Source organism: Mustela lutreola, chromosome X (assembly GCF_030435805.1).
Source record: "Mustela lutreola isolate mMusLut2 chromosome X, mMusLut2.pri, whole genome shotgun sequence".
Taxonomy (NCBI): Eukaryota; Metazoa; Chordata; class Mammalia; order Carnivora; family Mustelidae; genus Mustela; species Mustela lutreola.
This window is the reverse complement of record NC_081308.1, coordinates 21,501,423-21,528,123: the sequence shown is the minus strand read 5'-3', so window position 1 is coordinate 21,528,123 and position 26,701 is coordinate 21,501,423. Positions and strand designations below refer to the sequence as shown.

At 43.2% G+C, this 26,701-nt stretch overlaps 1 protein-coding gene and 2 long non-coding RNA genes across 3 annotated transcripts in view; 2 read left to right on the top strand and 1 right to left on the bottom strand.

Annotated features, from left to right (window-relative positions):
- Positions 1–22,559, top strand: part of LOC131821635 (uncharacterized) — a 27,979-nt gene extending 5,420 nt beyond the window's left edge. The window contains exons 2-3 of the long non-coding RNA XR_009349954.1: positions 22,083–22,256; positions 22,479–22,559. This is a non-coding gene — a long non-coding RNA (uncharacterized LOC131821635). The remainder of the gene's footprint in view (positions 1–22,082; positions 22,257–22,478) is intronic.
- LOC131821630 (melanoma-associated antigen B17-like) lies at positions 22,149–24,533 on the bottom strand. Its single transcript, XM_059157851.1, has 2 exons — positions 24,449–24,533; positions 22,149–23,181 (listed from the first exon to the last, which is right to left on the bottom strand). The coding sequence occupies exon 2, from the start codon at positions 23,142–23,144 to the stop codon at positions 22,149–22,151; it is 996 nt and encodes a 331-aa protein (XP_059013834.1). The 5' UTR covers positions 23,145–23,181; positions 24,449–24,533.
- The window catches only part of LOC131821634 (uncharacterized), a 23,660-nt gene continuing 21,380 nt past the window's right edge, over positions 24,422–26,701 (top strand). The window contains exons 1-3 of the long non-coding RNA XR_009349953.1: positions 24,422–24,537; positions 24,713–24,788; positions 26,249–26,308. This is a non-coding gene — a long non-coding RNA (uncharacterized LOC131821634). The remainder of the gene's footprint in view (positions 24,538–24,712; positions 24,789–26,248; positions 26,309–26,701) is intronic.

The following is a 26,701-nucleotide window of genomic DNA, read 5'->3' as shown; positions in this document are numbered from 1 at the left end:
TTCTTGGTTCCCAAACTCCCCACCTCCATGCCACATAATCCTGTCCATAAGTAGTTTCAAACTTGGCAGTTTTCTTATTCAAGGCTGGTGGGAAAGCAAGAACTTATTTGCTAGCAGAACAGTATCTTATGTAATGTCTCTAATTAAAGAACTGATGTCATATCTTTGGCATATACTGTAGTGTAGTAAGTGGAGGGACACCCATCGCCTCGATATTGTCTGTTGATTAGAAACTAGCCACCATGCCCTACCCTCACTTCAGCACAGACGTCCACAGAGGTATGACTTACAGGAAGGAGACGTGCTTGATGAGGGCCCAGTACAGTTCTGTCTGCCACATTCCATTCCCTACACCCATTATTATTTCAAATCCCTGCCTTATACAGAATAAGCCAGATCCCATCACAACATGAATTCAGTATTCAAAACTCCAGCTGCAGATGATGAAGCTTTTGCTGTGTAGTTTCTCTACTCACCAACTCAACACCATACCTCTCCATTTGTGAACCTGCTAAAAGTTGTGTGTTCTAACATACTCAGTGTACAGTGCTAGGACAGGAATGGGAAAATAGCTATAGAAATTCCCGTGTAAAACAGGTGTCTTGGGAAGTACAGAAGAATCAAATAGCTGTTTTGAAATTCCATGAGGCAAAAGTTGTCAATTTCTTGATAAGATTTCGAAGTTTGAGAATAATTCTGGCTCTCAGCTTCATTCTGTGGGTTCCTGGTTTTAGCCTCGTTGTTATCCTTCTTTTGTGATGGAAGGTAACGTGTTCATTGTAAAACAATTACTCTGCAGATAGTGATCAAATGCACTCGGATTAATGCTCAAAACACCTCCCTTTCCTTCTTCGTGGAAGCTTTCTTTCTAATTTATCTGAAATTCTTTAGTAACCGCTGAGAGTCACTATTTTTTTTTTTACTAGAAATGTTTTATTAGAGGTAAAATAATTTATACGGTTCTCACATTTTTTTTTATTAATGTATAATGTATTATTTGTTTCAGGGGTATAGGTCTGTGATTCATCAGTCTTACACAATTCACAGCGCTCCCCATAGCACATACTCTCCCCAGTGTCCATCACCCAGCCACCCCACTCCCCTCCAGCAACCTTCAGTTTGTTTCCTGAGATTAAAAGTCTCTTATGGTTTCTATCCCTCTCTGGTTTCATCTTGTTTCATTTTCCCCCTCTCTTCCCTTGTGAGCTGCTGTCTTGTTTCTCAAATTCCCCATATCAGTGAGATCATATGATAATTGTCTTTCTGTGATTGACTTATTTCACTTAGCATAATACCTTATAGTGGCAAGATTTCATTTTTTATGGCTGCATAATATTTCATTATATATATATATATATATATATATATATATATATATATATCACATCTTCTTTATCCATTCATCTGGTGACGGACATCTAGGGTCTTTCCATAGTTTGGCTATTGTGGACATGGCTGCTATAAACATTGCTGCTGTAAACATTCAGGTGCATGTGCCCCTTTGGATCACTACATTTGTATCTTTGGGGTAAATAACCAGTAGTGCAATTGCTGGGTCATAGGGTAGCTCTATTTTCAACTTTTTCAGAAACCTCCATACTGTTTTCTAGAGTGGCTGCCCCAGCTTACATTCCCACCAATAATGTAGGAGGGTTCCCCTTTGTCTGCATCCTTGCCGGCATCTGTCCTTTCCTGACTTGTTCATTTTAGCCATTCTGACTGGCATGAGGTGGTATCTCATTGTGGTTTTGATTTGTATTTGCATGATGCCAAGTGACGTAGAGCATATTTTCATGTGTCTGTTGGCCATCTGCATGTCTTCTATGCAGAAATGTCTGTTCAGGTCTTCTGCCCATTTCTTGATTATTTGTTCTTTGGGTGTTGAGTTTGATAAGTTCTTTATAGATTTTGGATACTAGCCCTTTGTCTGATATATCATTTGCAAAATATATTCTCCCATTCTGTCAGTTGTCTTTTGGTTTTGTTGACCTTTGCTTTGCAAATGCTTTTTATCTCGATGAAGTTCCTAGTTCATTTTTGTCCTTGCTACCCTTGACTTTGTCGATGTTTCTAGACTCGCTTTTATATTCTAGGCTCTAGTCTCTCAAATATGCAAGCACCATCATCTAAGATTCCTTCGCCTGTTTATCCCTCCCACAACCTTAGCAACCACTGCATAGCTACTCTTAATCTTTGGTACCACTAAAGAAATACAGTTTTCCAAATGCCCAAATAGACTTGTCTCAGGGTGTTTACACCAGAAATCTACTTTCCTCCCTCCTTTTTGCTCCTTGTCCCCCTGGGCTACCATGATATCCCAGCAACTGAAAATTGCTCCTATCCTAAATCCTAACATCTCCAGCAATACCATGGTGTTTTCCAAAGAGCAGATACTCAATATTAAGGAAATAAATGAACCAGTGAATATGGTATGCCATTTATTAAGATTTATTATAGGTCCATCAGATAAGTTAAACAAATCGAAGTATGCATTTTTAAATTTTACAGAATGACAGTATTGGGGAATCCACGAGTTGACAGTCTTTGATTCTATTTTCCTCTATTTCATGAGCACAACAGTTTTACAGCTGAGTTGTTTGATATTTCCAAAGAAAGGCCTATTAGAAGGCCGTATTATAGTATCACATTACTTTTTTTTTTTTAATTTTATTTATTTGACAGAGAGACAGTGAGAGAGGGAACACAAGCAAGGAGAGCTGGAGAGGGAGAAGCAGGATCCCCGCCGAGCAGAGAACCTGATGTGGGGCTCAATCCCAGGACCTTGGGATCATGACCTGAGCTGAAGGCAGACGCTTAAAGACTGAGCAACCCAGGCAACCCACATTATTACATTTCTAATCATAAATAGAATGTAAGAATTCTTAGTTTGATTTACAAAATATCATAGCTTCTACTCTTTTTTAACATTAAAAAAATTTATTAATATATAATCAACACATTGTGTTCTGTTTTCAGATAGACAACATAATGATTCAACAATTCTATACATTTCTCAGTGTTCATATAAAAAAATGCGTGATCTTAATCCCTTTTATCTATTTGACCCATCTCCCCACCTATCTATCCTCTGGCAACTACCAGTTCTCTGTAGATGAGTCTATTTTTTGTCTCTTTGTTTCTTTGGTTTGTTTCTTAAATTCTACATATGAATGAAAACATATGGTGTTTGTCTTTCTTTCTGTTATTTCACTTAGCATTATACCCTCTAGGTCCATCCATGTTGTCACAGAGGCAAGATACCATTCTTTTCTGTGGCTGAATAATTTATTTTATATATATACATATATATATATTGTATATATAGTATATATATATACTATATATATATATGTATATATATATATTTCCACTGATAGACGAATGGATAAAGAGGTGGCATATATATAGATATATATATGAGTACCACTTGAGTTGCTTCTATATCTTGGCTATTGTAAATAATGCAGCAGTAAACATAGGGGTTCATATATCTTTTCAAATTAGTGTTTTCATTTTCTTTGGGTAAATATCCAGTAGTGGAATTACTGGATCTTATGGTGTTTCTGGTTGCTGGGTAGTTGTTGTCTTTTTTAAAAAATTAATTAATTAATTAGTTTGAGAGAGAGCCAGTGGGTGGAGGTTGGGGGCAGAGGATAGAGAGAGTCCTCAAGCTAACTCCCCACTGAGCCTGGAATCCAACATGGGGCTCAATCCCATGACCCTGAGATCATGACCTGAGCCAAAATCAAGAGTCTGCTCAGCAAACTGAGCCATCCAGATGCCCCATCTATTTTTAATTTTTAGAGGAACTTTTCACATTGGATGCAGCAATTTGCATTCCCACCAATAGTGCATGAGGGCTTCTTTTTCTCAATATCCTCGTCAACACTTTTTCCTTGTGTTTTTTATTTTAGCCAATCTGACCCCATAAAGTGTTATCTCATTGTGATTGTAATTTGCATTTCTCTGCTGATAAGTGACGTTGAGTATCTTTTCATGTGTCAGCCATGTGTATGTCTTTTTGGAAAATGTGTACTCTGGTCCTCTGCCCTTTTTTTAACCAGAGTATGTGTTTTTTGTGTGTGTGCTTAAATTCTTTGTATATTTTCAATATTAACCCCTTCTTGGATATATCATTTGCAGATATCTTCTCCCTTTCATTTGGTTGCCTTTTTGGTTTGTTGATGGTTTCCTGCACTATGCAAAAGCTTATTTTGATGTAGTCCCAGTAGTTTAATCTTGCTTTTGTTTCCCTTGTCCGAGGAGGCAAGTCTAGAAAGATGTTTTTATGGCTAACATCAAAGAAATTACTGCTGATATTTTCTTCTGCAGTTTTCCCAGCACCATTTGTTGAAGAGATTGTCTTTCCCTATTGTATATTCTTGCTTTCTTTGCCATATATTGATTGACTATATACAAGCATGGGTTTATTTCTGGGCTCTCTATTCTGTTCCTTAATCTACATGTCTGCTTTTGTGCCATACCATGTTATTTTTTTATTATGATAGCTTTGTAGTATCTGGGATTGTGATACCTCCTGTTTTGTTCTTCTTTTTCAAGATTGCTCTCCCTGTTTGGAGTTTTCTGTAGTTCCATAAAAATTTTGGTATTATTTTTTGGAGTTCTGTGAAAAATACTATTGATACATTGGTAGGGATTGCATTGAATCTATCTATTGCTTTATGTAGTATTGATTTTTTTTTTAAGATTTTATTTATTTACTTGACAGAGATCACAAGTAGGCAGAGAGGCAGGCAGAGAGAGAGAGGAGGAAGCAGGCTCCCCGCGGAGCGGAGAGCCCGATGCGGGGCTCAATCCCAGGACCCTGGATCATGACCTAAGCTGAAAGTAGAGGCTTTCACCCACTGAGCCACCCAGGTGCCCCTGTAGTATGGATATTTTAACAACATTTGTTCCTCCAATCCATACACATGTTGTATCTTTCCATTTGCTTGTGTTGTCTTCCATTACTTTCATCATTGTTTTTTAGTTTTCAGAGTATAGGTTACGTTTGTCCTTGGTTAAGTTTATTCCTAGGTATCTTATTCCGTTTGGTGCTTTTTTTAAAATTTTTTTTTATTTCTTTTGGTGATATTTTAAGTAGGATTGTTTTCTTAATTTTTCTTTCTACTAAGTCACTATTAGTTTATAGAAGTGCAACAGATTTCTGTAAGTTTATTTTGTATCCTGTGACTTTACTGAATTCATTATCAGTTCTAGCAGGTTTTTGGTTTAGTCTTTTGGGTTTTCTATATATAATATCATGCCATCTGCAAATAATGTAAGTTTTATTTTTTCCTTACCAATTTGAATGCCCTTTGATTTTTTTTTTTTTTTTTTTTTTTGGTCCCATCACTGTGGCTAGGACTTCCATTATTATGTTGAATAAAAGTGGTAAGAGTGGACATCCTTGTCTTGTTCCTGATCTTAAATGAATTGCTCTCAAGTTTTTCACCTTTGAATACAATGATAGCTGTGGGTCTTTCATAGATAGCTTTTTTAAGTTGAGGTATGTTCCCTTTAAAACTACTTTGTTGATGCCTTTTATCATGATTGCATGTTGTACTTTGTCAAATGCTTTTTCTTCATTCTTTGAAATGATCATATGGTTTTTATCCTTAACTTTTATTGATGTGATGTATCACTTTAATTCATTTGCCAATATTGAACCACCCTGGCATCCCAGGAATACCACTTGATTGTGATGAATGATATTTTTAATGTATTGTTGAATTTGGTTTACTAGCATTTTGTTGAGAATTTTTGCATGTATATTCATCAGAGATATCAGTTTGTAAGCTTTTGTTGTACTGTCTTTATCTGATTTGTGTATCTGGGTAATGCTGGCTTCATAGGATGATTTTGAAAGCTTTTCTTCCTCTTCTATTTTTGGAATAGTTTCAGAAGAATAGGTATTGACTCTTCTTTAAATGTTTGGTAGAATTCAAATGTGATGCAATCTGTTCTGGGATTTTTGTTATTGTTGTTAATTGTTTGATTACTGATTGAACTGCAATGTTACTGATCAGTCTGTTCAAATTCTCTATTTCTTTATGATTCATTTTTAGAAGGTTATGTGTCTAGGAATGTATTTTTTTTTCTAGGTTGTCCAGTCTGTTAGCATGTAATTTTTCATAATATTGTTTTATAATCCTTTGTATTTCTTTGGTGATGGTTGTTATTTCTCCTCCATTTCTAATTTTATTTGAGTTCTCTCTCTCTCTCTCTTTTGATAATGAGTATGGCTAAAGGCATGTCATTTTTTACTGATATTTTCAAAGAGCCAGTTCCTGGTTTCATGGGCCTGTCTGATTGTTTTTTAAGTCACTTTTTCATTTATTTCTGCTCTAATATTCATTATTTCCTTCTTTCTATTAGTTTGGGGCTTTGTTCTTCTTCTAGCTCCTTTAGGTGTGAGGTTAGTTTGTTCATTTGAGATTTTTGTTTGTTTCTTCAGGTAGGCTGCATTGCTATAATCTTCCCTCTTAGAAGAGTTTTTTGTTGCATCCCAAAGATTTTGAACCATTGTTGTTTCATTTTTCATCTGTCTCTGTGTATTTTTTTTTTAATTTCCTCTTTGAGTTCTTGGTTGACCAATTCATTGTTGAGTAGTATGTTATTTAGCCTTCCATGTATCATGTTCTTTCCAGATTTTTCTGTGTGATTGATTTCTAGTTTCATACAGTCTTGGTCAGAAAAGATACATGGTATGACAATCTTTTCGAATTTATTGAGGCTTTTCTTTTTTTTTTTTAAGTTTATTTATTTATTTGACAGACAGATCACAAATAGGCAGAGAGGCAAGCAGAGAAGGGGGGGGGGGGAAGCAGGCTCCCTGCCAAGCAGAGAGCCAGATGCAGGGTTCCATTCCAGTACCCTGGGATCATGACCTGAGCTGAAGGCAGAGGATTTAACCCACTGAGCCACCTAGGCGCCCCTTGACCATTCTTTCTAATAACCAAGGCTTTCTTACTGTGTCAAGTTGATTTTACTTAGCTCCTACTTCCCTCAGAACTAACTCTCCTCAAAATCATCTCAGGCACCCCGAGACTTGTTTTATGGCCTAACATGTGATCTATTCTGGAGAATGTTCCACATGTACTTGGAAAGAATCTTCTGTCATTTCCTGATGAAAGGATCTAAATATAGCTGTTAGATCCATCTGGTTCAGTATGTCATTCAAAGCCACTTCCTTATCGATTTTCTGTCTGGATTATCTATCCATTGATGTAAGGGGATGTGAAAGTTCCCTACTTTAATTGTATTACTGTAAGTTTTTTCCTTTACGTTTGTTAATAGTTGCTTTATGTATTTAGGTGCTCCAGTGTTGATAGCGTAAGTATATACAGTTGTTAAATATTCTTATAGGGTTGTTCCCTTTATCACTATGTAGTGTCCTTTGTTACAGTCTGCTTTAAAGTCTGTTTTGTATGATGTAAGAATTGCTACCCCATCATTCTTGTCACTTCCATTTGTATGATATCTGTTTTTCCATGCCTTCACTTTCATTTTGCATGTGCCTTTTTAGGTCTGCAGTGAGTCTCTTGTAGGCAGCAAATAGAGGCATCTTGTTTTTTGTTTTTTGTTTTTTGTTTTTTTTAAAGATTTTATTTATTTTATTTGACAGAGAGAGAGATCACAAGTAGGCAGAGAGGCAGGCAGAGACAGAGGGGGAAGCAGGCTCCCTGCTGAGCAGAGAGCCCGATGCGGGGCTCGATCCCAGGACACTGAGATGGTGACCTGAGCCGAAGGCAGCGGCTCAATCCACTGAGCCACCCAGGCGCCCCTGTTTTTTTTTTTTTTTTAAATCCATTCTGTCACCCTAGGTCTTTTGATTGGAGCATTTAGACTATTTACATTGAAAGCCATTATTGAGGGCGCCTGGGTGGCTCAGTGGGTTGAGCCGCTGCCTTCGGCTCAGGTCATGATCTCGGGATCCAGGGATCGAGTCCCGCGTCAGGCTCTCTGCTCAGCGGGGAGCCTGCTTCTCTCCTCTCTCTCTCTCTCTCTCTCTCTCTGCCTGCCTCTCTGTCTACTTGTGATCTCTCTGTCAAATAAATAAATAAATAAATAAATCTTTAAAAAAAAAAAAAGAAAGAAAGCCATTATTGATAGTTATGTACTTGTTGCCATTTTGTTGTTTTATAGTTGTTTTTGTAGTTCTTTTCTGTTCCTTTTTTTTCCTCTTGCTCTCTTCCCTTGTGGTTTGATGGCTTCCTTTAGTGACATACTTGGATTCCTTTTGATGTGTGGTTGCCATTAGGTTCATTTGGAGATCTTACACATATAGCTGTCTATATTACGTCAAGGGTCACTTAAGTTTCAACCTATCCTAAACCACTAAATTTTAATTCCCTCCCCTTCATATTTTATCTATATGATATAATACTTTGTATCTTTATATCCTTTTATTTGTGACTCCCTTGACAGATTTTTATACATATTTTGATTTTGTGCTTTTTCTTCCTTACTGATTTTATAAGTGAATAACCTACTATTTTTATTTTACATTTGAAATTTTACCTTCGTAATGTTCTTTTTTAACTTTTCATTTGAATTCCAGTTAGTTAATATACAGTCTTATATTAGTTTCAGGTGTACTATACAGTGATTCAACACCCACACAACACCTGGTGCTCATCACAAGTGCACTTCCTAATCTCCATCACCTGTTTGACCCATCCCCTCCCCCCACTTCCCTCTGGTAAACATGAGTTTGTTCTTAATAATTAAGAGTCTGTTTCTTGGCCTTTTATAATTTTCTTACTCCTGATTATGACCTTTTCTTTCCACTCAAAGAATTTCCTTTAATGTTTCTTGTAAAGCGGGCTTAGTGGTGATGAACTCCTTTAACTTTCGTTTGCTCTGGAAACTCCATCTTTCCTTCTCTTCTGAATGATAATCTTGCTAGGCAGAGTGTTCTTGGTTGCAGGTATTCTGCTTTCAGTACTTTTATTATATGATGCTACTCTTTTATGGCTTGCAAAGTCTCTGTGGAAAAATCAGCTGATAGCCATATTGGGTTTACCTTGCATTAACTCTTCTCTCTTGCTGATTTTGCCATTTTAATTATGTGTCTTAATCAGTACCTCCTTGGGTTGACTTTGATGGGGGCTCTCTGTGCTTATTGGTTGTAGATGTCTGTTTCCTTTCCTAGATTAGGGAAGTTTCAGCTATTATTTCTTGAAATAAATTTTCTGCCCCCTTTCCTCTATCTTCTTCTGGGATCCCTGTAATGCAAATGTTATTATCCTAAATGATGTCACTGAATTCCCTTAACCTATTCTCACTTTTAATTCTTTTATCTTATCTTATTTTAATTTTATTTGAAATTTATTTATTTATTATTTTAGCTGTTCATCTTGGTTATTTTCCATTACTCTGTCTTCCATGCTGCTGATTTGTTCTTTAGTTTTCTCTAATCTGCTATTTACTACCTCTAGTGTATTTTTAATTCCAGTTAGTGAATTCTTCATCTATGATTGGTTCTTTTTTACATTTTCTTTCTTCCTACTGAAGGTCTCACTGAAATCCTCCACTCTTTTCTCAAGTCCAGTGAGAACTTTTTGAGCATTACTTTGAATTCTCTATCAGATATATTGCATATTTATGTTCTGTTAGCTGTTTTGTTGTGATTTTATCCTGTTCTTTGATTTGAGATATATTCCTTTGTCTCCTCATTTTGTCTAAATCTTTGTGTCTCTAAACATTAGAAAAGTTAGCTGCATGTCCCAATTTTGAAAGTAGTGGCATTATGGATAAGTGGTCCTGTGATTGCCTATAACACAATGTCTCCTGTTAACCTGAATTAGGTGCCTCGGGGTTGTCTCCATTGTAGGTTGCATGTACCCTGCTGTTGGGGCTGCGCCACATTTGCCTTCAGCATGGTCTGCTGCAGTGGCCCACTTTGCCTATCGTGCATGCGCTGGGCAGCATTTGGTCTGTGGCTGCCACAGCTTTGTCGTTGGATGGTGTTCAGACTGAAACCAGATGTCTGCTTTCAGCCTGTCCACTGGGGTTCTGGTTGCACTTAACCGAAGGGCACTCTCCCTGTATTGTCCCTTGAGAAGCTCTTGTTGGTGGGTGGAGCCTGCAGTCAAACCAGATGCCTGCCCCCAGTCCATCTACTGGGACTGCAGTCACACTGTTGTGTGTAGTTACCTTCTCTCCTTAGGACATGAGTAACTTCTGAGTTGTGCTTGTCCCTGCTGGGGCTGTTTGAAGGATGTGTTGTTGCAAGAGCTTTTTGGGTAAAGCTAATCCATAGAAGAATGTGGGGGCTGGCCTTGTTAACAAGGTAGGTGAAGAGTGTTCATGCTGATTTTTACAAATATCCAGCTGTTTAGGGAGGGGATAAGGAGAGAAGTCTCTAGCTCTTCCTTGGAGAAGTCCCCTAAAGATCCCTGCCCCTCCAGTACAGTTCTAGAATTTGTAAATAATAACTTGTCTTCATGGATATTCTAGGTGTTTTTCAAACTGTTGCCTCTATGCTTCTATCTCAGTGGAGCTGTTTGTTAAACTCTCTCTTCAAGGACAGGGACTCCGTTTTCTCTTGCCCTTTCAGTTTCCCAGAGCTAAACACATTGATTTTTAAAGTGCCCATAGTTAAGCCCCACTGGTTGTAAACCCCCAAATTGAGCCCCAGTGTTTTCAAAGCCAAATGTTATGGAGACTCATCTTTCCCCTGCAGGGGCCCTGTCTTTGGAATGCCTGGTATGGGGTCTCTTCCTCCCCCTTCTCCATACCTTTGGTGCCCTTTCCCTTTGTGATTAATCTTACAAGAGGTTTGGTCCCTGGCTGTGTCTATGCCCTTCCTACCCTTTCTGATATGGCCCCCTCTCTGTAATTGACTGTGGAAGGTCTGTTCTGCCAGTCTTCAGGTTATTTTATGGGTCAGTCACACCAATATGACTGTTATCTAGGTAAGATAGGACCTGAAACACCCAGGTCTCTATCAGGATTGGGGGTCCAGCTCCCTTTGCAGGGTCTGACCCTTGAGGATGTGGCCTTGGCACAATTAGCATGGGGTCCTTGTTATCCAGCAGCCAGGTCTGGGGGTCTCCTCCGTTACTCTGCACCACACCTTCCACGGCAATGCCAGCTGTAGCTCTTTCCGAAAATCCAAAGAAGGTTCCACGGAGCTGGGCTTCCAGAGCAGCAGGGGCACCAGGTGGCAGTGCTGGCACAGCAGGTGGAGTGTGGGGTGTGTGGAATTGCACTTCTGTCCCTCGCAGACGATAAAGATGGGTCTATGCGTCTCCAGCAGCCGGCACAGATTCTCCCTGCAGGGATAGGACCAGCGGGACACCTGTTTTATACACAAGAGTTTAAACTGAATAGGGGGCTACCACTCGTAGTATAATTATCAGTGCCCACCAGGGTTCAGTTCTCCCCTCGTAGGCTAGCATTTCTGGGGCCCATGGCAGTGAACTGGCCACCTGATTAGAATATGCTTCCGCTAGAGGCAGTGATCTAAGACGAAATGCAGAGCCACACAGGGACAGTGGGATATGAGAAAATTGTGTGTAAACTTAGAGAGGCAAGGAATAACCTGAGTTACAAGCAATGGGAAAAGTAAGGGGAAAAAAAGGGGTAGGGTATTTGCTAAAGAGAGAATCTATCAACTTAAAACAGCAAAAACAACAGAGAGAAGCCTAACGCTCGCGCCTCTTGTGGTTCAGCAGTCTTACTCTGTTGGCATGTGTCAGCCACGGGTGCCACATTTTTAGTCCCTCAAGAGAACTCTTCATTCAGCAGTAACATGGCAAACAGGGAGAGATGATTTACATTTTACAGTAGATCCTGTGAACACTGTGGGGAATGCCTGCTTCATAATAGGTTTTCTTAATTATCAAATGCCTAAAGTCAGCATTGTTACGATAACGAAGATGGGGTTTTATGTCTTCTTTTTCCACAGCCACGCAACATTTCTTGGGGATGCAGTTCCTCCATATGGACAATAAGAGGAAGAAGAAGCTAGCCTAGGTCCCATTAGATTCTGAGAACACTGATGGAACTGCAGGACAGGAAGGCTTCTGTCCCATCAGGGGACACGTCAGGAGGCACTCTCCCTCAAGGAGGAAGATTAGGGCCAACACAGGAGGGGACAAGAAGGAAAGTGAACCTAAGGGGAGCTTTGGAGATGAGGAGTTTCCTCAAAAGCTCGCCAGAGCAGGAGAACTGTAACTTGAGAGGGAGACTGCCTGGAAAGGTGCACAGTCTTGCATTCCTCTGAGCCGCTGAAGCCACTAGTCAGACTGCGAGCTGAGCATCTGGGAGAGCTGTGACACACGCCGCCTTCATGGGAAGGACGATGTAAGAGCAGCGCGTGTCACCTACGCTGTTTCCTCCTCTGAAGTTGAAGGAAAGAAGGGAAAGAGATATATATTTAGTAATTTTTGTATATAATTATTTCTATACGTATTATTTATTTCTATATATAGCTGCTTCTTTCTCTGGTGCACTCTCCTTATAGTAGGGAAAGGAGTACTTTTTGCCAGACAGTGCCCTCAGTTTCTATCTTTTGGACATTATAAATTACTTATTTGTATTTCCATTTTGGCTTGGATGTTAGAAAGGATAGGCCCAAATGAAGGGGACTACACTTAAAACATTTTCCATGCTACCTCCTTGAGTTACCTGCTATTTCTACTCTCATTTTTTATCCTGTTTTTAATTATTCATATTTTGAAAAAGGTATATTGCTATATAGTCTATTGTTATGTAAATCCCCTTAAAGCATTTCTGGGACTAATGGAGCCCAACCACATCAATGAATAACTCCAGTAGTATCACAAAGGGAAGGAATAGGTAAAGGGGCATGTGAAAAAGTATAGAAACATTTTCCGAAAAACACAGGCTACAGAGGACTTGGAGGAAGATGTAATTTTAGGTGGTGTGAGCGTTTGCCAAAGCTTGAAGTTCAAATCAGAGTAAAATGCAGAAGAGTTAAAGAATTTTCTTGTTGAGAGATGGGTGTTCAGGGACACAGAAGCTGAATATCTGATGCCAGTCTGAGAAATTAAAAAAAAAAAAAAAAAGAAGAAGAAGAAGAAGGACATTGAGCAGCAGTTATTTTGCTTACAAGCTCTATGTATAGGAAACTGTCTATGCTCAGCAAGGAATATCTAATATAGGACTTGCAAAGAGGGCAAAAATGACAGAATACATGAGATAGCAAACTAATGATAACTGCCTGGTGATCCACTATTACTATATAACTGTTTAAATGTATATAAGCTCCAGCCAATCATTTAGACCTTAAGCAAAGGCATATTCAAGAAGTAAGACGAAAAAGTGTCAAAATAAGGAACGTGGTTTGTTTTTTTTTTTTTTTTTTTAGATTTTATTTATTTGATAGAGAGAGATGGAGAGAGAGAGATCACAAGTAGGCAGAGAGGCAGGGGATGAGGGGAAGCAGGCTCCCTGCTGAGCAGAGAGCCCGATGCAGAGCTCAATCCCAGGACCCTGAGATCATGACCTGGGCCAAAGGCAGAGGCTTAACCCACTGAGCCACCCAGGTGCCCCAAGGAACATGTTTTATTGGTAAGGCTGAAGTACGGGTTGAGGTCTATAACAGTATTGGGACAAATACTGGTGTTTATTCCTTTCTTTTTATCCTTTTTGGAGTATGTCAACCTCTATTTTGAAAAGGAAAGGTAAAACTGTTAAAGACAATTGCACTATAAACAAATAATGTACAGACCTTCTGTAATGGAAAGTGTGGAGTATCCCCTTTGGATCAGAAACATTTGAGGAAAGCTCAGGGATTAATGAATTTTGGAAAGAGGGCATGGTTTACAAAAAAGATTAAAGTGCTCACTGGAGCAGAGAGAATATATTGCTTTTTAAAAAGGAAAGAACATGCCGTAGATAATACCGTGAGGATAAAATGTCTGAGGCACAAAGAAATAGAGAATTTTAATAGTAAGAGTGACATCATTAATGACTTTGTTAGCGGTACTGTTTGTGATAGAAAACTTTTATAAAGGAATTTTGAGTGTAGAAAAGTATATGGGATGTCGCTGACTTGGAAGGTAACAACGTTTATGAGAGAGAAGAACAAATTAAGAAAGTCATGATTTCCAGTTCTGTTCACATCATACATTGTGAAATACTGTCACATGTTATCTTAAGAAACACTTCGTGGAATAATAGCCTAAGATAGAAACACGGATTTCCTTTGCACTGTTGTTAGGAAAATTAAGGAATATTAAAATAAAAGTGCATTTGCAGTCTTACTACTTAGAATTAATGGCAGCTACGAGGAAACAACATATTTTTAAATAACACCATTCATTTATTTATTTATTTATTTATTTATTTATTTATTTTCGGTATCCAATGATTCATTATTTATGCACCACACCCTGTGTTCCACATAATACGTGCTCTCCTTAATACCCACCACCAGGCTCACACAACCTCCCAAAACCCTCCAAAACCCTCAGTTGTCTCTCAGAGTCCACAGTCTCTCATGGTTCCTCTCCCCCTCAAATTTCCCCCAACTCCCTTCTCCTCTCCATCTCCCAGTGTCCTCCCTGTTATTCCTTATGCTCCACAAGTAAGTGAAACCATATGATAATTGACTCTCTCTTCTTGACTTATTTCACTCAACATAATCTCTTCCAGTCCTGTCCATGTTGATACAAAAGTTGGGTATTCATCCTTTCTGATGGAAGCGTAATACTCCATGGAATATATGGACCACAACTTTATCCATTTGTATGTTAAAGGGCATCTTGGTTCTTTCTACAGTTTTGCGGTTGTGGACATCTCTGCTATGAACATTGGGGTACAGATGGCCCTTTTTTTCGCTACATCTGTAAATTTGGGACAAATCCCCAGTAGTGCAATTGCAGGGTGATAGGGAAGCTCTATTTTTAATTTCTTAAGGAATCACCACACTGTTTTCCAAAGTGGCTGCACCAACTTGCATTCCCACCAACAATGTAAGAGGGTTCTGCTTTCTCCACATCCTCTCCAACACACGTTGTTTCCTGTCCTGTTGATTTTGGCCATTCTAACTGGTGTGAGGTGGTATCTCAATGTGATTTTGATTTGAATCTCCCTGATGGCTAATGATGATAAACATTTTTTTTCATATACTGAGCTTTTCCAAAAAATATATAAACTTAAAATTTACAACACTGAAAATAATTAGTGCTATTTATTGCTGCCTACATCACCTGTATACAGTCCTTCATGTGGTTGAAGGATATAGTCATCTCAGGGACTGTGCTTTAGATATAAATATAATTTCTGCTTTTAAAATACTTTTCTCTGGAGGGAGGCTCTTAATTTGGTTGAATATACATATCCTACTACTGGTGATTCATTTTTTTCCCTAGTGAAGAAAGGCATAAGTAAATTAGATGCCAAATAGAATCAGGCAAGAGGTTAATCAATATTGACCAAAAAAATCTAGAGAATATGTGTTTATTTTTGGTCTCCAAATCACATTTTGAATATTTATATTATTTTATAATTTAAATGTAATTCCTAGATGTTTCAGCAGTGTTGGAAAATATTGAACATAAGTGTGATTTTTAAAATCCTGCAATTTTCACCATCAAGATAGGAACCCTGCTTATATTTTGTTTTACAGGTTTATACTTCCAACTTATGTGTAAATATGCCCATATGAACATATATATTATTGTGCATGTCCCACATTGTCTTGATCCTTGTTTTAATTTGAACGTGTTTGAAATGTGAGCTTTTACCTTGGGACATTTGCGTGCCGTAGTAACTTGGGTTTTAAATTTGTAGTCTTACTACTTCTGGCAAAGATTGAATAACAGGGAACAGATTTAACCACTTGCCCGAAACATCTACCAAAAAAAGAAAAAGAAAAAGGCCAGATGATAAAATACATACATCTACCAAAAAAAGAAAAAGAAAAAGGCCAGATGATAAAAAAAGAAAAAGAAAAAGGCCAGATGATAAAATACATATTCAATATATTGGGCACCAGGCAAGGAAAGACAGTGACTCCTGAGAGATTGAAAAAAAATGAAGCAAGTCTAGAATTGGCCTGGCTTGCTGCCTTGAGTAGTTCAGGTGAAACTGGTGGTCTTCTGGAGAGGCTAGGAGTCCAAGGAGGACCATGGGACTAGCGTCCACAAGGCAAAGCAGCAGAGAGGAGAGAATTCTCCAGAAAGAAAATATTGGAGTCCATACATGGCACAGAATACTTCTTATTCCCTTTATCAAAGTGCCAAACTGTATCATGCTCAGAGCATTACATAGAGTCCACAGAAGGGTTTTGTGTCTCTAGGGATATAAAATTAGCTTTAAATTTTTGCTTTCTGGTCTCACCTAACAGAGCTTAAAATCAAGAACCAAAAAGATCAGAGTGTTTCCAGGTAACATAGTTGAGTATCAGAACAGAGCTCAAAAGGGTAGATGGACTAAAACAAACAAACAAACAAACAAACCATTGAGGTCTCTTAGGCTGGATAAGTGTGAACAAGGCAAAATTCACAGTCTTCAGCCTCCAGCTGAAAGTTACTAGGCGTGCAAAGAAGCAGAAAATATGTCCAGCAGTGTGGACAAGAATTAACCAAAACTGATCTAGAAGTGAAACATGCTAGAGCAATGAGATGAGGCTTCACAAGATCTATGATTACTCCATTTGTTCAAAACACAAGAGGAAAAATGAAACAAGTATAGACATATAGTAAATAAAAGAACATTCTCATCCTTTCTGCACTCACCTCTTGAATAGAGTCTAGAGTCTCAATAGGGTGAGAAAGTTCTCCTCTTGAAGCATAGTCAGAAGCTTTGCTCATGGGTCCGGGCAACCTTCAGCATGACTGGACGGGCAGGACACTTCACAAGCCCCAGTAGGCGAGGAAAAACCAAGGTATTCCTCTGCGGCAAGGACTGAGATAAGAGGCAACAGAACGGTGCTGAACTATTTTGATCTTTGCTGTTCCAAGACAGCGTGTCTCCCAAGGAACCACTTTCTTCTTACAGAAGTGCTCTGGGCTTCTGAGGATTTCAGCGTCAGCAGGTGCTTGCTGCATAGTGAGATCCCGGGTCGTTCCTCATCCCCAAATTGCGAGGGAGGCTGTGGTTATTGACCACTTGGTTAAGCTCCCTCATCCGTGTCTTTGTTCGGAGGCCAGTCTCAAATACCACACCATTAAGGGATTCCAGAGTGGGACGTGAGGGCACAGCAGGGAAGGCCTGGCGCAGGAATGCTGTAATGCAGGACAGCATGGGAACTGAACACATGTGCTGGGAACCAGGGTGCAGCTTGCTCTCCAGAACCCATAAGGCCGGTGTAGGTGGCTCTTTGATAAATGCAGCCTCTAGCGAGTCCCCACACTGTGGTTTCTTCTCATATTAACGATGCCCCTTTACGTCTGCTTTTGACGTTTGGCTACAAGTTCCTCTTTTTTCTTTTTTTCTTATTTCATTTCTTTTTTTGTTTATTTGTTTTTGTTGTGCTATGTTAGTCCCCATAAAATACATCATATTGCCTGTGACCTGTTGTGGAGTAGTGGGAAGAAAAGTGGAATAAGGGACGCTAGGTGTGTCTTCAGCTGGGAGGAGTGGCACAGTGTGGCCTCAGGACACATTCAGACCAGGGCTCTAGTCCCAGCACTGTCACTTACAAGCCAGATGAACTTGACAAAATTGTAGGTTTGTCATCTGCAAAGTGAGTCTGAGGTGTCCCATTTGGTAGGACCCTGGAAGTAGATGCGATGTTTGCAAAGCGCGTGATACAGTGATCTTTAAAAGAACGGGATTTGTTGCTATGATAAATATGACCCCAGAGAATAATACCAACTCCTTTGGGATTTTTTCTTTTAATTTTATGAGATGTCAGAAAACATGCTATGCCTTTGGAAGGAATGAAAATATGTTATTTAATTTGAGTGTGGAAGAGTCTCCCCCAACTACATGTAATTCAGAGGTCCTAGTATTTGTGTCAGGGGCCAACAGTTTCCCTTTCAGATGCCTTTACAGCCAAACCACCCCTATTTTTATTCATTTCACCACCACCGAAAGTCTAGCCTTTCTTTAGAGGTTTGCCAGATTACTCTCAAAATAATTTAATGAATAGACTGCGCCTTTAATGGAGTAGGTTCTGGCTCTCCCGGGCCAGAGCAAAGATAGTAAAGTGACATCTCCCTTCAGAGGAGTGTCACCTTTGTTTCTTAGAAATTTCCTAGAGATCATGTCCATAAAATCCCTGGTTCGTGCACTGTGTTCACATGCACTGGGACCAGAGCACAGGACCCTTTCTGTTCCTGCCCCAGGGAGGGATGTTCTCTGCTTTACGCACCATCCCAAAGTAACTAGTACGTTACTTTTTTCAGTTTTTCATCCTAGTCTTCAGTCTCTCAACTCTGAGACCCACCATCTGAGGGTCAGTTCCTCACTTACAGTTCTCACAACTTCATCTGGTCCGCTCCCCTGCTTAACATAAAATGACCTCCTGGAAGACAGGGGCAGTGTCACCAGGCTCCACAGTGCCTTGCTTCAGAACATTTGCCTGAGGCTGCTCTCATCAGGAACCTCCCCTCTGCCTCACCCATTCTTTTAATTTGACATTTCTGTGCAACGTACAGTGCAGTTCACGGTCTCCCTTACGTGGCAGCAGCCCCTAGATTACAGTAGCCATAGTGGTGGATAGGCTCTCTGTGGCTCCAGGGGAGTGCCAGCAACAGGGGACCTCTGGGGAGTACCCCCCAAACGAGGAGGATGGAGGACTCCTTGGCTGCTGCTGCAGTAGACTGCATACCCTCAAGAGCCCAGGGGCATTTCCCATGGAGGTGAAGGTTGCTGTCCTGGGCCTGAGGCCTGAGGGCACTGGGCAGGCTGGCAGGCAGCGAGGGCACCTGGAGAGGGGGATGGTGAGGCGGGAGGAGCCCTTTCAGCGGAGAGATCCCACCTTGGCTTTGTCCACAGCCGCCCCTGCAGGGTCCCCCAGGGGCACTGCTCTAGGACCCCCCAGGGCTCTTGTTACCCTGATCAGCCTGGGCCCGGAGCACCCTAAGGAGGAAGGTGGCGTGAGCCTCGGGCCCCAGCCAGCCAGCCCTGTCTGGGCATTACTGGGGTGACAGCAGGGCCTGGCCATGGGGTCTCCTGTGTTCTAGAGTAAGGAGTCTACTCAGTGTGCCACCTAGGGGCTGGGGCCCACCCTTCTGTCCTCTAGTGGCTTCACCTTCTGACTAAGGATTTTACCTTCCTTAGACATGGGGTAAAGGAGGGATAGGGGACCTCCGGCTTGTCACCCCTGCCCTGAGCCTTAAAGTGCTGAAAGCAGGGGCAAAGCTGGACTCTTTGTTGTCTCCTTTATTCAGGGGCTGGGCTGTGTCCCCCACCCCCCAGTCTTCAGTCAGCGTTCTCAGGTTGAATCTTCGGAGGCCTGAAGTCATCTCCTCATAGTAAGGCCACAACTCTCGGAGACCCACCAGAAAGAGTGAGGAGAGCCATATTGGGCCATACCTGCCTGCAGTAGGCAAACCTGGAGCTGGTGATGGTTTGCCTCACTGGTCCTCACTCAGGTTCCTCACTGACTCAGAGGTGGCCTCGTTCCTTCCTCTCTTGACCTATTACTGTCCTCATATCTCTGTCACCCCAATAAGAACTGAGAGTTGCTCTTTTGCTCTGCTTGCCAGCTAGCCAAATATCTCCCAGGACTGACAGCCCTGCCCCCATTGTTATGGATTTCATGCGCTGCTCCATTTGCAGGCTTCTTACCCTTAACTCTGGCACAACCTAGAAATTGTCCCTATGCTAGCTTCAGACCATGGACCTTACTGCCCTGAGTCCCCAGAAGTGGAAGTCAGGTAAGTTGCATCTAGTCACAGCTGTTTGGAGATTCTGAGAGCTAATAGCAAGGGACAAAACTATGGGACTCTACTGTTCTGAGGCTGGTGATACCTATAGTCCTCACTCTCTCAAGATCTATGATGCCTCCTCCTACTGACCTAAGTCCCCCGGGGCTGGAAGCCAGCGGGTGACACATATGAATACTCCTTCCTAGAGTTCCTCAGGTCTGAGAGGATGGTGGCAAGTTTGTTCCTCTCTCTGTCTTCGCTTGGGTGTTTTCATGTTTCCCTAGTCCTCACTCAGAGTCTTTACACTGATTCTTTCTATGACCTGGGAGCCTGTTCTCTCACACTAACTCCTTTCATTCCCTCTGACCACCTAGGATTGCCTTACGTGGCAAAACTTCCTGTGGCCACATAGCTGACAGTAGGAGAGGTATCCTGTTGTGTCACCACTGTTATGATCTGGATGGTTCCCTCTTACGTAGGGCCCTGTCCTTGGTTCTTGGTGTGACGGGGAATATCTTCCTTTGCTAACCTAATGTTTGTTCTTTATGCCAAGTGCCCCACCTCACTGAGATGGCCCTTAAAGGAAGTGAGTAGGCCTCATCATGCTGCCATTTCTGGGTTTACTGAGGGAAGACATCAGTAGTGGGGCTCTGTGTGGCCCCTTCTGTTCTGGTTGGGGTCCACTTATCTTCCTTTGGAGTGATCAGCTTGACTCCAATGAGGAAGTAGGTTTCCACCTTCTACTGAGGAAGGCTGCTCCCATTAGACAAAGACCCTCTCCTCCATGAGTCCACGTCCCATGGAAATGGACACCTCAGCTGGAAAGCTTTGCCCTGGGCCTCCTAGGTCTGACAGCAAGGGTGGGAGTCTGGGCATTCTCCTCGATCCTGGGGTGAGTGGTCCCCTAGCTCCTCATCCTTCATCTTGACTCATGACTAGACGTGGGGCTCTACCCTCCACTCGCCTGAAAAGGCCATACTCCTCAGACTAAGGCCATTACCTGCTTGGAAGCTCCAAATTGGAAGAATGAATCCTATCTGCACAGGGCTGTTAGGATCTTCTGAAAGATGATAGTAGGGGCAGAATTTTAGGACACCCTAGTCTTCTGGAGTTCGTAGCCCCTTAGTCCTTGCTCAGGTTTTTGACCTTGACTATGCGTAGCCTAAGTCTGCCCGCCTTTCACCAAGGTTGTCATCTTTCTGAGACACTAGAGGGGGAAGTCAGCCTGCTTTCTGTGGCTTACCCTGCCTGTGGCCTCGGTATGGCCCTTTCTGTTATGGGGGTCCATTCATCAGCATTCATTGTCCTCACCTTAAATTCAATTAAGGCCTATGAGACTCTCTTATCATTTCTTTTCTTTCTTCACACTACTCATTTACTTAGCATTACTATTACTGTGGCTGTGTATTCCAAAACACTACTTTGGGTCAGGGTTTTGTTTATCCATGAGATATATTTTGGAGTAAGAGGAAGAAAAACAAAATAAAAGAAGGTCTTGCTCAGGCTGAAGGAGAGGCAGAGCATGGGTCTCTAGACTGATCGGGACCAATCCAGACCAGGGATCCAGTCCCAGCGAGGTCACTTACCACTCCTTTGAACTTGAGATACTTACAAGTCATTTTATCTGTAAATGAAGTTTGCTAAGCTCTATCCTATAGGAACATTGGCATTTCTGTACTATATAAAGCACTTGGCATACTCTTTAAGAAATACTGGGTCTGAATGAATGGCAGTTATTATTATCAACCCCCAAAATACCACCCTCCCATCTAAGTTTATTTTTAATACTATAGATAGCAGAGAATGTACAGTACACAAGGACAAAAACAGACATTCTTAAGCTAACTAAAGTATCTTATTTTTCACTAAGACCAAAAGGAAGAGGCAAACCATGAATTAAAACACATTTTATTTTATTTTTGTTTAAAACACATTTTAACAATTTTTTTTCTCTATTTTGTGTTCCTAAGTATTTTACTGTGTTCTTCTTTCACATTTTCATGAAATGCCTATTTGCAATGCCATGTTATCTGCTTTTGGATCATATAGTATAGATGGTTTGTGACTTTCTTTTTCATATACCAAACCTATAACTCTCCCTTGTGAGACAGCAATAAATGAGATCCATGCCATTCTTAAGTTTATATTCTAGAGCAAAATGAACTATTACAAGAAAAAAAAATTGAGAACACCTAAATAAGTATAACTATATATGCTTATAGAAGCTAACAGTTTAGAACAAACAGGAGGAACATCTATGCTTTTTTTCCCTCCGATCCCTAGGGCTCTGCACTACTGGAAAGGTGCCCTCTTCCACCCCAGGGAAAAGCAACCGCCCCGACTGCCTGACTAGACGCGGCGCCTGCTACGGGCCCCCTTCGTGGCAGCCCCCCTGGCCTGGGGTCTGGCCCCCACGCGCTCCTCCTCGTCTAGCAGAGCCTCCTCGTACAGCTGGGGGTAAGAGCTGGGCACCGTGTCGTTGATCTTGGCCAGGACCTGCAGCACCTGCATCTTGCTGGTCTCCGCGCGGGCCTTCGGGCCCCACAGGAACTCGTGGCGCAGAGGGTCGCTGGAGGGCACGGGGCGGTACTCCAGGTAGCCCTGGCGCACCAGGTCTCGGGTGATGAGCTTGCGCGGCTCACCGAAGACCAGGTGCCTCTTGCCCTCCTGCACGCCCAGCACGTTGAGGAACTCCCAGACCTCCTCCTCGCTGGCGCGGTTGCCCTTCATGAAGATCACGCCCAGGAGCGCCATCAGGAGGCCGGACTTGGGCAGCCCCTTGCTGCCGCCGCCCAGGGTGCCCTCGCCCGGTTGGGCCAGCTTGCTGACCAGCGTGTAGGACTGGCCGCGGTCGTCGGCCTCCCGGACCTCCAGGCCGAAGACCAGCTCCATGCGCTGGGAGGTGAGCCTGAAGATCTCGGGGAAGTGCTCGCGGTATTTCCTGCCGATGATCTTCAGCAGCGCCGCGCGCATCAGGGGCTCCCCGGAGCTGTGCTTCTCCAGCAGGAACTGCACCAGCATGCTAGCCTTGCGGATCAGGGGTGTTTTGCGAATGGCCAGAGGGGCGGCCGGGACCGCAGCCGCGGCCGCGGCCGCGGCCGGGTTCTCGGCGCCCTGGCTGCCTGGCAGGCCTGGGGACCCTGCGCCAGGAGACCCAGGGGCGGGTCCACCTTCGGATGGTGAAGATGGACCCGCCTCCTCTGGGGAGCCCGGGGGAGCGCGGGGGGGCTCCTCCTCTGCTGCTGCCACTACAGCAGCAGGAGCACCCCCGACACCCTGAGCCTCACCGCGGCCCTGGTGGCGTTTCTCCCGGACACGGGCCTTGTTTTTCTGGCGCCGAGGCATGGCGACACTGGTCAGGGCTGGTCAGCAGCGAGGACACCTGGGGGGGGGGGGCAGTGAGGTGGGGGAGGCCCCTTCAGCGGAGAGATCCCACCCTGGCTTTGCCCATGGCCGCCCCTGCAGGGTCCCTCAGGACACTGCAATAGGGCCCCACAGGGCTCTTGTTACCCTGGTCAGCCTGGGCCCTGAGGAGGAAGGTGGTGTGAGCCTTGGGCCCCAGCCAGCCAGCCCTGCCTGGATGTTACCAGGGTGACGGCAGTGTTCCTAACAGTGAAGACCCCAGTGTCCATGTAAGGTGTGGGGTGGGTCCCCTGTTAAGTGTTGGGAAGACCTGGGCCCCCACCCCCTCCCCTGCTCTGAAGGCGACCTGGGATCTTCCATGGTACCCTCAAGGAGGGAAGGAGGGAGCCTTCAGCCCACCACTGAAGTCAGGGGCACCTAGTGCTGACCACTGATGGGAGGGCTTCTCTGCCCTGAGTTCCTGGGATCCTCGGAATGACACAGAACCCCCACTCTGACTCCGTGTAGGACCTGGGACCCTTCCTTCCTCTGACTGCAGGCTGCCCCTGCGAATTAAAGCTGAAACCTGCCTGAGACCTGATGGGAGAAATGATGGGATGTCTCAGAATGACATCCCTTTCTGGGCCTATTAAGGATCGACAGGAGAGGACAAGCCCTATTGTTCCTGCTTCCCGCGGTCCTCACTCCGGGTCCTCCCTTGCCCCGCTTCTGGCCACTCACGCTAATGGCGGCAGGTGCTGGAGACTCATTAGGAGCCGGAAGGTCCTCACCCTGAGTCCCGGCACCACCTGGAAATCCTCCCTCTGCTGACCGGCAGCCAGCCCCCTAGACCCGGGCCCCTACCTCCCCGAGTTTCTGGAGCACAAAGTGAGGCAGCACCTCAGTCTTTAGACCAGCCCAGACCCTCCCAGGCCAAAGCGGAGACTCCATGCGGCCTCTGTTCTGGGGTATGGATTCCCCCCAATCGTCACAAAGGCCGTCTCCTTCCCACCAGTAGGCCTGGGGGGTCTCTGCCTGTGCTGAGCTGAGCCAGAGTCTGGCAGTCCCGGGACAAGGCCTGCAATCCCTGAGACACCGCGAGGTAAGCGAAGGGACCTGGGGCTTAACCGCCATGTTGGGGCCTCCGAGCCCCGAGAGCAGGGGCGGAGCGGTACAGGGCCTGTTGGACCTCTCTTTCCGGGGGATTTGGGGCTGGGGAGTTGTCGAAGGTGTATCCCCAAAGTTGTAACCCGGGACTCCTCGCACCTCAACCCCTAACTGTGTACAGGTCCCCAGTTTGGGCTCACCCTAGGCAGGAGCTTTCCGACAAGGCCTCACTACCCACAGCGTCGTCCGGAGGAAGTTCTCGAGGGCTATGAGGTCCACTTCCGGTCATGTGGGTCTGGGCCCCGGGGGAGGACCCTGGGAGATGGGGGCGGGGCTCTGTGGGCGGGGCTCTGTGGGCGGGGCTCTTTGGGCGGGGTAGGGAGTGATGTGGGTAGTGTGTGGTGTGCTGGATTGTAGGGGCGAGTCCCGCAGGACTCACAAAGGCTTTCACTGGGTCTTAACAGGTCCAGTGAATTCTTCCTCTGCTGTGCTGAGTGTGCTGGCCTGAAACCAAGGGTGTCGTTTCATTCCCAACCTCCGGTAAGAAGTATTTGGGTGTCTTAGCTTAGCTGCCATGCCCGGGGCTTCCCCAGTCTAACAGTCAGAAGCTGGTAGCTTTTGGGGGAGGGGCTCTGCATTTTGATGAGGACTTCACTCCCTGAATCGTCTCTCAGTGTCTTTCCTTGATCGCTTGTGGGTGCTGGGCAATCTCCGTCTGCTGATTTGAGGTCAACCTCTCATATAAATGCCATCAAGTCCCTGTGATTCCTGATGTGAACTAAAGGTGTACTTCTTTGGGCTACTCCTCCCTAAGGTCTTCCAGAGGTGGCTGCAGGAAAATGAGAATCCTCTGGGGTCCAGTGTTCTGGGATAGGGATCTTGAATGAAGTTCTTTACAGTCCTAGAGTTCTTCCCTTTTGTAAATGCAGTGCCGCCCCCAACCCCCACCCCAGCATGGTCCTCAAGAACCCTGTGGAGAAACTGGGGTACTTCTAAGCCTGATCGCTTACCCTAGGGCCTCTCCTGGCTGACATCACTGTCATTTCTGAAAGTTTCAGGGGTGAGTTTCTGCCTTCTGTATAACTACTATGATACTTGTATTCTATTTCAATATATACATTTTGAACATATAAAAATTTTATATGCACACACAATGTGATGCCTTCATATGAGCATACACTGAAATGATTATCAAAAACTAGTTAACCTATGGCTTTCCATAGTTACCATTTTCATGTGTATTCTAAGAAATCCCATTTTCAACAGCATGCATGAATCAGGGGGACATGATGCTAAGTGAAACTGGCAGACCCAGGAAAACAAATACTATATGATCTCACTTACATGTGGAATCTAGAGAGAACAAAGATATAAGTCACAGTAACAGAGGAGAATGGTGGTTAACAGAGGCTGGGTGGTGACAGGAGAGGGAGAGATACTCAGGAAAGGGTACAGTCTTTCAGTTATGAGTAAGTTCTGGAAACCTGTACAGCACAGTGACTGTAGTTAATAATAATGTGTTATTTACCTGAAATTTGCTAAGAGACTAGATCTCAAGTGTTCTATTTTCATTCATGCCTTAAAATCTACTGAGATGGCTACAAGAAATAAAGGTCCAGTCCTCCCCAACAAAAGAAATTTATAGTAGTTATTAAGGCAGTGTCCGGACCCACTGACTCGGACCGCCTCAACCAACCCAAACTTTGGTGCCGTCCTGGTATACCCTAGAGTCCTGGCATATGGGCCCTGAGGAGCTAGCTGCCTTCAGAGAGGTTCCTTCCGTGAAGCACCAGTAATTGAGTTTCCCAGGGCAAAGCTGGGAAAATCAAGGATAAACCTAAAATCTTTCCACCCACCAGTGCTGTATTCTACAGACCTGTCTCAACTTCAGGGCCTGCCCCCACACAAGTCCTAGTTCAGTGCACACTTGGTGCCCCTCAGGGCTTTCGCAGTATTACTGTTGTTGATCTTGTTTTGTTTATTCCTTTACTTTTTCCAAGGGCTGATTCTGGGCACAGGAAACAGCGGCCTGAGATCAGTTTTCATCTTGGAAGCTACAGGTAAGGCTCTAAATCTTTAAATAATTTAAGGAGAATTTATATCTGTACACTATTCTCTTCCCCTGAATAAACATATTTTACAGCTCCATTTGGAACATTTTCTTTCTCTATCAGTACATTTTTTTAGTTGCCTCCATAAATACCTGCAGTTTTGTGAGGTTTCATTTTTTGGTGCCTTTTAAGTCTGTTGCTGTTGTAAATGGTACGTCATCCCTACGTGTCCTGATTCGGGATTCATTTTGTGTGACCAGACTTCTGATTTTACTACAGGGATTTTGTATATACTAGCAATTTGACATTCCTTATATATTTGAATATTATGTTTGCTTATTACTTAGATATGTTAGCTATGACATTAGTATTATTATCTGTTTCTTTGTATTATTTATACCT

Excerpts from the sequence above, each read along its gene's own strand:
- LOC131821630 (XM_059157851.1), bottom strand. The coding sequence starts at position 23,144 with ATGCCTCGGCGCCAGAAAAACAAGGCCCGTGTCCGGGAGAAACGCCAC.